The 12,009-nt window shown below is 35.1% G+C and overlaps 1 protein-coding gene across 1 annotated transcript; it reads left to right on the top strand.

The window, feature by feature from the left end:
* Positions 1-302: 302 nt before the first annotated feature.
* On the top strand, positions 303-5,285 carry LOC107022907 (pentatricopeptide repeat-containing protein At2g31400, chloroplastic). Its single transcript, XM_015223480.2, has 4 exons — positions 303-2,319; positions 3,761-3,977; positions 4,658-4,842; positions 4,935-5,285. The coding sequence occupies exons 1-4, from the start codon at positions 461-463 to the stop codon at positions 5,197-5,199; spliced, it is 2,526 nt and encodes an 841-aa protein (XP_015078966.1). The 5' UTR covers positions 303-460; the 3' UTR covers positions 5,200-5,285.
* Positions 5,286-12,009: the final 6,724 nt, after the last annotated feature.

The raw sequence follows: 12,009 nt of genomic DNA, 5'->3' as shown, positions 1-12,009 counted from the left end.
TTAACTAAATCCCAACAGTACATACTTTTCTAAATAATTTTGACTATAGTATTGTAAACTATTTAACAAATTTTCATTGTTAACTATAAATATTCGTGAACTTGTTAATTTTTTCATCAACCAAAACTTTTTCTAAAATACTTTTAACTATAAAAGTTGAATTCATAAGTATTCGTTGATTATGGTATCTCTGATTTTATTGTTGTTCTATGACTTCAATACGGTTTTTTGGTAATTTACTTGTTACTTGAGTCGAGCGTTTATCGAAATTTGTTTGCATTTGGTATTACCTAATAATGCCACGAAGCAGTACAGCCGGCGGCGGTCAAAACAGAGTAAAAGATTTAAGAGTGTCTGAAAGTGTGGCAACAGTCAATACATCAGCTCAACACTTTCTCTCTCTAGAGTTCAATCTTCTCTCCTAAAACCCTATCCTTTCTCGTACAATCTTCAATCAACAATGGCCTCCTCCACTCCCCCACCCCACTGTGCACTCACTACCTCTAAACCTTATCAACCCCAAACCCACTCCCACCCACACCCCAACCACCGTAACAATCATCAACGCCATTGGTCCTCTCAAAAAGTCTCTTTGAATCCACCTCGCAATCCTACCCATCCTTCCCAAACCTCTAATTTTCTCTCTCTATCTTCGTCAAAATCGGATTTTTCAGCTGATTTCTCGGGTAGACGTTCGACCCGATTCGTTTCCAAGATGCATTTTGGCCGGGCAAAGATATCGGGTAACGGAAGGCACTCTTCATTTGCTCAGGAGGCTCTTGAAGAAGCTATTCATTGTTGTAACAACGAAGCTGGTTTAGACCAAGTGTTGTTGACTTTCGGCTCTAAGCTTGTAGGGTCTGATGATTATACTTTTTTGTTCCGTGAGCTTGGGAATAGAGGGGAATGGTTAGCTGCTATGCGTTGCTTTCAATTCGCTGTTGGTCGTGAAAGGAAGCGAAATGAGCAAGGTAAATTAGCTAGTTCAATGATTAGTATACTTGGTAGATCAGGGAAGGTTGATTTAGCTGAGAAAGTGTTTGAGAATGCTGTCAGTGACGGGTATGGTAATACTGTTTATGCTTATTCTGCCTTGATTAGTGCTTATGCAAAGAGTGGGTATTGTAATGAAGCTATTAGAGTCTTTGAGACCATGAAAGATTCCGGCTTGAAGCCTAATTTAGTGACTTATAATGCGTTGATTGATGCTTGTGGGAAAGGGGGTGCTGATTTTAAGAGGGCGTCGGAGATTTTTGACGAAATGCTGAGAAATGGGGTTCAACCGGATAGGATTACCTTTAATTCGTTGCTTGCTGTTTGTAGTGGTGCAGGATTGTGGGAGACTGCGAGGGGTTTGTTTAACGAGATGATTTATAGAGGAATTGATCAGGATATATACACGTATAATACATTTTTGGATGTAGCATGTAATGGGGGACAGATAGATGTTGCTTTTGATATTATGTCTGAGATGCATGCAAAGAATATTTTGCCCAACCAAGTCACCTATAGTACTGTGATTCGTGGGTGTGCAAAAGCTGGGAGATTAGACAGAGCGTTGAGTTTATTTAATGAGATGAAGTGTGCTGGCATAAAACTAGACAGGGTTTCATACAATACTTTACTTGCTATATATGCAAGCCTGGGAAAATTTGAGGAGGCCCTTAATGTTAGCAAGGAGATGGAGGGTATGGGAATTAAGAAAGATGTTGTCACTTACAATGCTCTTCTGGATGGGTTTGGCAAACAAGGAATGTATACCAAGGTTAAGCAGTTGTTTGCAGAGATGAAAGCTGAAAAGCTTTCACCTAACTTATTGACGTACTCCACATTGATTAGTGTGTACTTGAAAGGAGCCTTGTATCATGATGCGGTAGAGGTCTATAAGGAGTTCAAGAAGCAAGGTCTGAAGGCAGATGTTGTTTTTTATAGCAAACTTATTGATGCCTTGTGTAAAAAAGGCCTTGTGGAGTACTCGTCGTTGTTGCTTAATGAGATGACGAAGGAAGGGATACAACCAAATGTTGTTACATATAACTCTATAATCAATGCTTTTGGTGAATCGGCAAACAATGAATGTGGATCAGACAATGTCACACATATTGTATCCACTATTTCTCAGAGTAAGTGGGAAAACACTGAAGAGGATAATATCGTTAAGATTTTCGAGCAATTAGCTGCTCAAAAGTCAGCTAGTGGGAAGAAAACTAATGCTGAAAGACAGGACATGCTCTGCATTCTAGGTGTTTTCCATAAGATGCATGAATCACAAATAAAGCCTAACGTAGTCACGTTTTCAGCAATCTTGAATGCTTGCAGGTATAATTTTCTTTACTACTAGTTCCATGCTTTACATTGAACTGTGCTTTCTTAATGTGTCATCTTTTCAGTATGTGAGGGTTAGTATGATCTATTTCAACTTTAAGAAGGCAGTTTGGCGGTTATATTTTTTGGGTGGTAGTTATGTTCATTTTCTTTGTAAGGAATTTGATGACGCATTTGATCATGGACATGAAATTAGTGCTACTGGAATCTGTTTGAGGATAATGCGCCAGTCTGACTTTCTTCATTGTCTTGAATGCTGATATATGTTTGCTATCTATATTCAATGTGCTTCTTGTTTTCTGGTAAAATGCAGCTACAGACTTTTAAGATTGTTGTATATATGAAAACAATAAAGCAGAACTAACTTTTTGTAAGCCTTGGTGGGCGGAGTTACCCGGTACTTGTGCTAGTGGAAAGTAATTGGTTCCCTGTGGAATATTCAAGATGCGCACAAGGTGGTTGGACACCACTGTTTTTTAAAAATAAATATAGCAGAAGAAACTTCTGAGTTTTCCACTGAGACAGATATACTCTTTTCACTCTAATGAATGAAACTTTATTTTAAGCTTGGATTATTCAAATGTGTGTAGAGCTCCATAGACAATAGATCATATGACCTTGCTTAGAAGTTCACAAGAGAGGCAAAGAGAGATAGAGGCGAGAGAGAGAGAGAGAGAGAGAGAGAGAGTTTTGGCCTTGGAGACTACTTACTATAGTTTCTTTTATTATCTGAAGTGCTTTGAGGACTTCAGCAGCAGGTTGTGGGAGTAGTTTAAGTTGTCAATAAAGTGGACCCACTGCCACATTAAGAATACCCAATCTAAGGAGTTTTTTTTTTCTACTTCTAAATTACTTTGGATCAAGGGTGTATGATAAGAAAAATATTTTTCCAGAAAATAAGTCATTTTTTTGGTCACCAAACACCATGACATATGTTCCATTACAAGGGGGAAAATGACTATCTTTGCTTATTTTTTTCTCAGTAGACTGTTTGAAATAGTTTTTGAATCTTAGAGATTGTTGGACAGTGAGACAGTTCTTACATTTTCCAGAAAATATTTACCGGGAAATAATTTCCTTCCTACCAAACAAACCCCAAATCTTTTCTTCAAAGTGGGTAACACGAATCTGGAGAATGAGCGAAGAATTGTGTTCTATCAAAAGAAATATATTGTCAATTTGGCACAAATTTCCTTAGTAGAATTAGAAGTGGGTGAGAGTGCGAAAGAGGACAAATAAGATATGATTTTTTGGTGAGTAGCATTTTGTTTTTTCTTGATTAACCTTTTGAAGGAGTGCTTGGAAGAATTGCTACTTAGGTCATTTAACATCTTTGTGAAATCCCAATGCACTTGATTGGTTCAAATGTTATGATTTAACTGAATGGATTTGACTATTTGAGTAGATATGATGTGTGATTCAAATATAATTGCAGCCGATGCAGTTCATTTGATGAAGCTTCACTCTTACTCGAAGAACTCCGTCTATTTGATAATCAAGTTTATGGGGTGGCACATGGACTTCTCATGGGGCAGAGGGAAGGTGTATGGTCACAAGCTCTATCTCTTTTCAATGAAGTGAAGCAGATGGACTCTTCAACTGCATCTGCCTTTTACAATGCTTTGACTGACATGCTGTGGCATTTTGACCAGGTAAAACTGCAGTTGCATAACAACTATCAAAGAGAAGAAACGTATAGTGAATTTCTTCATTTTTTTTTAGTTCTGATAAAGAGTGAAATTTCTCTTCATAGATGATGAGATTGTGATTATCAGTTTGTGGTGTATAGCTCTAGATATTTGCTTCAGTAGGCACCACCATCCTTTTTTAATGGGGAGAGGGCTTTGAACAATTCTATGTCATCCTCCAAATGTTCATTAGTTAGAATGTTTTATTACTATGGAATGCTTCAAGGAGCATGATTGAGGGCTAAAGAAAATTCTATTAGAGACTAATTTTATGTGAACGTTTTTTCCACATCCAGAGATTTATTTTCCTTGAGAAAAAACAGTTGAAATAATATAGAAAGCATAGACAGAGATGATATCATATCTAACATGTCATGATTATATAGAATCATCTCGTTCATGGTTGTGAAGGCGTAATCTCCAAAGTGGTACTTGTGATCTTCTTCCATCCACGATTTTGGATCTCCTCACTTTTCTTGCTCACTCCCTTAAGCTGACCTACCTGGCCTTACTGCATAGTTTAGCACTGGTGTCAAGGAAACCAAAATCTTTGCTCTGATCATTGTTAACTGACTAATATCACCTTTGCATTGCCATAAATTACCACTGACTCATATTTGGTGTCTTATCTAACTTTTTTCCAGAAACAAGGTGCTCAATTGGTTGTACTTGAAGGAAAACGTTCGGAAGTGTGGGAAAATACATGGTCCACTTCTTGTTTGGATCTGCATTTGATGTCTTCAGGGGCTGCATGTGCAATGGTCCACGCATGGTTGCTTAGTATACGGTCTATAGTGTTTGAAGGCCACGAGCTACCAAAGATGTTGAGGTATTTCCTCTAATTCTCTTACATTTTTTTCAAATTCGGACAAACTACAACAGTGATATATAATGAATGGAATGTTCAACTGTCCTCTGCAGCATTTTGACTGGCTGGGGCAAGCACAGCAAGATAACAGGTGATGGCGCCTTAAAACGAGCCATCGAAGGCTTGCTCACCAGCATAGGTGCACCATTCCAGATAGCAAAGTGCAACATTGGGAGGTTCATATCCACTGGTGCTGTGGTAACTGCTTGGTTGAGAGAATCAGGTACACTTGAAGTGCTTGTTCTTCAAGATGATACAAGTCACTTGCGTGCCACAAGGTTTGATCAAATTTCTAATTTACAGCAACTAACATTGTAGTCGTTTCTGTATAATTTGACAGGGGAATATAACATTTTTCCAGTGTAAATTAGTATATAAATATATATATTCCTTTGTTGTGTGAATGTCCTATTCTACTGTCTGCTCGAATGGCAAGACGAGAAGATAATAATGTAACTTTATAAATGCTCATAAAATAGAAACAATAATAACAAATACAAAAGGAACTATACAAGTGTAACATCAAGAGAAATTAAGTGGAATAAAGTTCTTACTTTAAATTTTGACATTTTGTATAATGTGAAGTTGTGAAATGTGAATCGAAGACTTAAAAGGACAAAGACAATAATGGTATTGTATTGAGATTAATATTTAATATTTATGTACAAGTAAAAGTAGTAAATTACAATAGTGTTAATGAGTTATTAATTTACCCAATTTTATAAATCAATGCCGAACCAATAATCTGATAATTTATTTTCTATAAAATTATTAAAAACTCGTTAATTTAAATAGCAATAAGTCAATAATACTTTTTCGGAATTTATGGTTCCAATTAATGTAAAGCAAAAAGGAGCTGTTATTTTGGGTCCCAAATCAAATACAATACCTTATTAATTCTATGATTCTATATTGTTCCACGATAACCCCCTCCCACACCATTCCTTCTATATATGACAACTTGCAACATAACAAAGACTACTACACGTATTTATTTCTCCGTAGCAAAGTCAAAATTTAAAGTTTATTAACGATTAAGTTTGTTATCATATATTATTATAAGTGGGAAACTCTAACCTTCAAAGTTGGATTACTATTTTGCCCCTCCATTAAATCAAAATAAATTAATTTATTTTTAAATACTAATATTTAATTACATAATGGTATAATATGAAATCCAACAACTACACTTTAATTTTTTAGTTATGACAAAATACTTGTAATTAAATAGGTTAAATTAAATTAGAGTAGAAAATAATAATGTATGAAACTCTTCGAATTTTGTGATTCTTTGAATTTTGAAATCAACATAAATTTATCTTTCATAAAACTATAATGTATGAAACTCTTCAAAGTTTGTGATTGTTTGAATTTAGAAACTAAAATAAATGTATCTATCATGGTTCAATGCCCTATTAAAAAATTTTAGTTGATGAATGACAGTCAAATATCACTATAAATACTAGTTAATTGCTTCCTAGGTCATCACATTCTTTTTTTTTTCTAGTCATCTACTATTCTGTTTTTTTCTTCCTAGATTATGATATAAATACGTACCGTCAAGAAGCTAATCGAGGAGAAGAACAAATAGCTTCATTCTGAAATTAAAAGAGAAGCAAGAGAAGCTTTCTTACAGTATAGTTCAACGGTTAAACTTAACAATATGAGATATGACTTGTATATTTCTTTAGATCTTTTTATGTTAGATTATGATTTTAAGTTTTTCGTTTTCATTTTGGAGTTAAGGTATGGTTGTTCAAAATGGATTTGGTATGCAACCCATATTTTTATGCAATTATGTACTTGTATTATTATGAAAAAAAATTTCTTTGTTTTTGGAGTTAAGTGTTATTTAATTGACAAAACTTCTATTAGTACATGATGATTTGATAATATTTGAATAGTTTATGCAAAATATGCTTTTGTTTAAATAGAAGTAATTTAAATAAATACATAATAGTAGTGATGTTAAGGAAATAATAATGATTTTAATATATATATATATATATATTTTTGTGGGACTATCGTGCAAAGCACGTGTCGAGAACTAGTTCTAATATAAGTAACAAGTTAAAATAATCAGGTTTTTACTTAAAGTTATTGAGTTCACGTGAATTCATATCTAATACCAAATATATAATATAGCTTCGTCCCTTCTTCCTTTGTACCCACCATTACTTGTTAACAAGTTTCATGTGCATCCATGTTCTTGATAGGAGATGATAATTAACAACCAAGTAATATATTATACATACTACCATTTTGATTTTAATTAATACATAAAGAAAGTTTATTATATGTATCCGTGGCATTCGTTGAACCAAATTTTCAAAGGATCATTAATTATTTGATTAGAAAAATTAAAGGGATGTGATCTTATCTCAATTTCCAACATGGAAGATAATTAGGTCTCACTTTATATAGACAAAAGCATGAGAAAATATGATTAGAAGATTGCTTAAATTAAGGAGCCTCCTGTTGGGGAACATGAAGTTAGCTATTAGCAGCCTAAAAAAGGTCCATTGAGCTGTAATAAAGTCACATTCGTCCAAATTAGAATCTAAAGTTTATGAATTTTTTGTATTCATATTTTTCAAGCGCTATTTTTGAGGTGTACGCATAGTATAACTTCGCTTTTGTGCCTATAATTCAGTTCTAAGTAGAAAACATTAGTAACCATAAACTCACGTCTTAAATCCATCATTAAACACCCCACTAGTTACTAGCAATCACAAATTAAGTATATTCACCACATTCAAAATATAAACTAAGACGATATTTAAATTTTAAATTCATCTCCGCAACATGCATTGAATTTGGAAAAAGGGGGGATAAAGGAATAATCCAGGGTGTTTTTCATTAAAATCATGCATGCGTGTGTGTTGTAATATGGGCCTATAAGAGTGAAAAATAAAATATGGTGCTCTTTAATTTAAGCCATACAAATATACAAATATATATATATATATATATATATAGTTGGGGCGGTGAAGAGAATCATCATGTGGATTCATGTGCACTACTTAGCTGGATAACATGCATTCCTATAACTCACCACCACAATTTATTACTTCCTTCGTTTAAAAAAAAAAAAGATGATCTAATTTAATTTGACACATATTTTAAAATTTTGAATTTAAGTTATATAAAAAATATTCTTTAATCTAGTAATTTTAAATATATTATGTAAAAAACTGAAATTAAAATGTTATAAAAAAAAGGAAATTAAAAATGAAAATAGGTCAATTCTTTTTAGTACACTTGGCTTATTTTCATTCATTGATTTGTTTTATCCCATTCTTTTGGAAGACATAATTGTCTACATTACTATTATTATTATTATGATACATTAAAATATTTAGCATTATCCTATAATTGGCCTAATGCATTATCATAACTTATATATATAGCCATACAATTTGCTTCTAAAAGAACTCATTCTCTTATCAAACGAATTGTCAAAGAGCTAGCTTTAAAGATTCAACATATATAAACGTATTATATACATAATTTCTTATGGGTATTTTTTCTCATACTCCTAACAAGGGAAAGTTTGATTTAAGCGATTCCTTCCAACGCCATATAAGGAGACAAAGAGTCACGACTTATAACATAAGGCATGTCAAAAGGTGCAAAAGTGTTGTGATGAAGAGAAGGATACGCGTAGAACGTTCTAGAAGGTTCGAGGATGAGATTGGAAGTAAAGTCAAGATACTCAAGAAGTTGATTCCAATTAACTGTGAAGATTTGGGGCTGGAAGGGATTTTCAGAGAGACAGCTGATTACATTTTGGCTTTAGAAATGAGAATTAAGGCTATGCAAGATATGGTAAATGTATTGTCACCTTCTAATCACTAAATCATGTATTATTTTATTATTATATTGTGTCAAAAATGACTTATATACAGATTAATTAACTGATGTTGTTTTCTTTGTTCATTCATCAATGTTCATGTGAATGTCTACAATTGTGAAATTGCAAAACTATATAGTTATGTAAAGTTGCAAGCTTGTTTTGGTAACATAAAAGTGAGATTACTGACGATGTATATAACATAAACGTGAGATTAGATAGCATCGTAAAATATACAAATCATCACAATCTTAATTCACTTACCACATTCTTCATATTCACAGCAGAGTAGCCTGCAAAGGCATCTAAAAGACTAAATTCAATAAGCTTCAGGTTCAGGCAATACTGACCGAGAGCTTTGAGAGACACAATCCGAATGTTTGAACAAGAATCCATTGTCATATTGGGGCAGTTCACCACAATTTCGAGCAGAGACTTGTCAGTAATTGTTGGGCATTGGAAAAGATTAAGCTTCTCTAACAGATGACAATCATGAGCAATCTCATATAAGCCTTTATCACCAACAGAAGAACAATCCCATAGGAAAAGATGTTTGAGAGTAGGGCAACCTCGAGCGATAGCCTTGAGACTAGCATCAGTCACACCACGGCAAAGGTTGTCTCCCCAAATAGGTAGCTTTACTAAGCCTCCAAGGTTTGCAGTTTTATCCCTCACCTTCTACACCAGTAGATTCTGCAATCTCACCAATTTTAACTTGGGTACACTGAGTAGATTCCTTTTAAGCATTCAGATTGGGATTGAAGGCAAATGCTTCATCCTTGTGGATGCTGCTTAAAAGCATAAGCCAGCGCTTGGAAACACAAGCACAAGCACTTCTCTCTTGGCCACTTCTGTTAATAGTTTCTTCATGGAAGCATTCTGTAGAAAGTCACTTGCCTCATAGTAGACAAATATTTCAGTTTATGGAAGGAGATTCGATCCAACTACCAGCCTTCTGCTTTGTAGCACGCCATTTTTTCATCAACTTATCCAAACCAGTTATGTCACTGCACACTCCTTTGTCTCCATAGATTTTGGAAAGCACTGAGTATACTGCAGGATGGTCGTGCTCCAATGTGTAGATTCCATTTGCTGCAATCTCTCCGAGTTCTATACACGAGTGCAAGCCACATGCTCCTAGCAATGCCCCCCAGACGACCACATCAGGCTTAAAAGGCATCCCATCGATTAGTTTTTCTGCTTTCTCAAGCTGACCTGCCCTTCCATACAAGTCCACCATACATGCATAGTGTTCCATCTCTGCTTTCAATCCATACTCTGTTACCATAGAATTGAAAATTCTCTCACCTTCCTCGACTAGCCCACCATGGCCACATGCATATACCAAATTAATAAAAGTAATTTCGTCAGGCCTGATACCACTCTTTAGCATCCTCTCAAACTCCTGCATTGCTCTCTCTGCAAGCCCATGTCTTGCATAACCTCCAATGATCGAATTCCAAGCTACCAAATTCCTTGCCGGGATTGACTCAAAAATGCAGAAAGCAACTTCAATGTCTCCACATTTAGCGTACATGTCAAGAAGGGAGGTCAACAAGACGACGTCAAGAGGGAAACCAGACTTCAAGATGCACGCATGAACTTGATTGCCTACCAGAACAGCAGAGTAGCCTGCGCAGGCATCTAAAACAGTTGAAAACGTAAAATGATTAGGACGAGAACCCGAGTTCAACATCAACTTAAACAATTTCAAAGCCTTCATAAACTCCCCATATTGCACATACCCTCTTATCATTGCCGTCCAAGAAACCACATCTTTCTCACTCATCTCATCAAAAACGAATCGAGCTTCATTAAGCTTCTTGTTCTCAATATACCCATTGATCAAAGTACTCCAAGTAAAAGAATTTCTCATAGGCATCATATCAAAAGCCCTCTGCGCCTCACTTGTGCACCCAAATCTCATATAACCCAAAATCAACACATTCCACGGCGTAACATCTTTATCCAAAATCTCATCAAAAACTCGAACTAAACCTCTGTAATCATCCAAATCAACATAACCCCTCATCAATGCTGACCCTACAAAGACATTGAGACTTATCCCGGAACAGAGCACGAGACCGTGAAGCTGAGGGATCAAATGCTTGTAAGGTAAATGCAAGAAGGAGCTAATTGACACTGCAAAAGTGAGCTCATTGGGTCTGATTTCTCCACATCTGTTCATATCTAGAAAACATCTATATACTTTCCCTGGGTTGTTAGCGTTGCGATATCCCGAGAGCATGGTGTTCCAAGAAACGACATCTCTGTGAGGCATTTTGTCAAACAGGTACTCTGCTTTTTGGATGAGGTTGTGCTTGAAGTAACCAGCTGTAAGGGAATTCCATGATACGACGTTTGTCAAGTGTGGACTTTGATCGAAAAACTTCCGAGCTTCTTGGAGGTTTCCATTTCCGATGAATCTGTTGATCGTTTTGTTCAAATTAACCGTTGAGAGGGTAGAGATTTGGCGGCATAGAGCAAAGGTGCACAGCGCCGGCATTTGACTCTTTATTTTATATTTTAATTCTAGTTATCTATCTGTTCTCTCTTAGTCATAAAGGGTATATTTAGCTCGAAAGTATAAATGGAAGAATATATTTAAACTATGTTAAATAAAACTGGGATATATTCGGCCTTCTGCCAAAAAAGAAAAATAAGACACTTAAGCAATGAGGACAATGTTATAAAATCAAGTTATAAGAATATAAGCATAAAGAGAAGAAGACAAGAGAAATAGATAAAAGAAGAGTCATTTTCATCTTATTCAAGTGTGTACAATGGTGAATGATATCTCTATTTATAGTGTTGAGATATCATAGTCAAAGGTCACCATGGAATTATACATAGTTATCATCAAGGTTCATATCACCTTGAAATCTTATCACATTGGAAACATTAATAAATGAATCCAATTAATTGTTGGATAACTCTAATGGATCATCCACATAACACAATAGATTTATAACACTCCCCCTTGGATGTCCATAGATAATGTGCCTCGTTAAAACCTTACTAGGAAAAACCCCGTGGGAAAAAATTCTAGTGAAGGAAAAAGAGGACACATATCTTTTGATATGCACTATTTGTTGCCTCATTAAAAACCTTGCCAGGAAAACCCAGTTGGAAAAAATTCCGGTCAAGGGAAAAAGAGTGCAACGCGGATTATAATCCCCTGATTAAAACATCACTTAATTTCTTGTGATGATGTCTCCAATCTTCGTACATTGTGGTTGGTATATTCTTTTTCAAAGAAAAACCACACATTTCTT

The sequence above is a fragment of the Solanum pennellii genome, chromosome 6 (assembly GCF_001406875.1).
Source record: "Solanum pennellii chromosome 6, SPENNV200".
Lineage (NCBI taxonomy): Eukaryota > Viridiplantae > Streptophyta > Magnoliopsida > Solanales > Solanaceae > Solanum > Solanum pennellii.
This window is presented reverse-complemented; position numbering and strand designations above follow the sequence as displayed.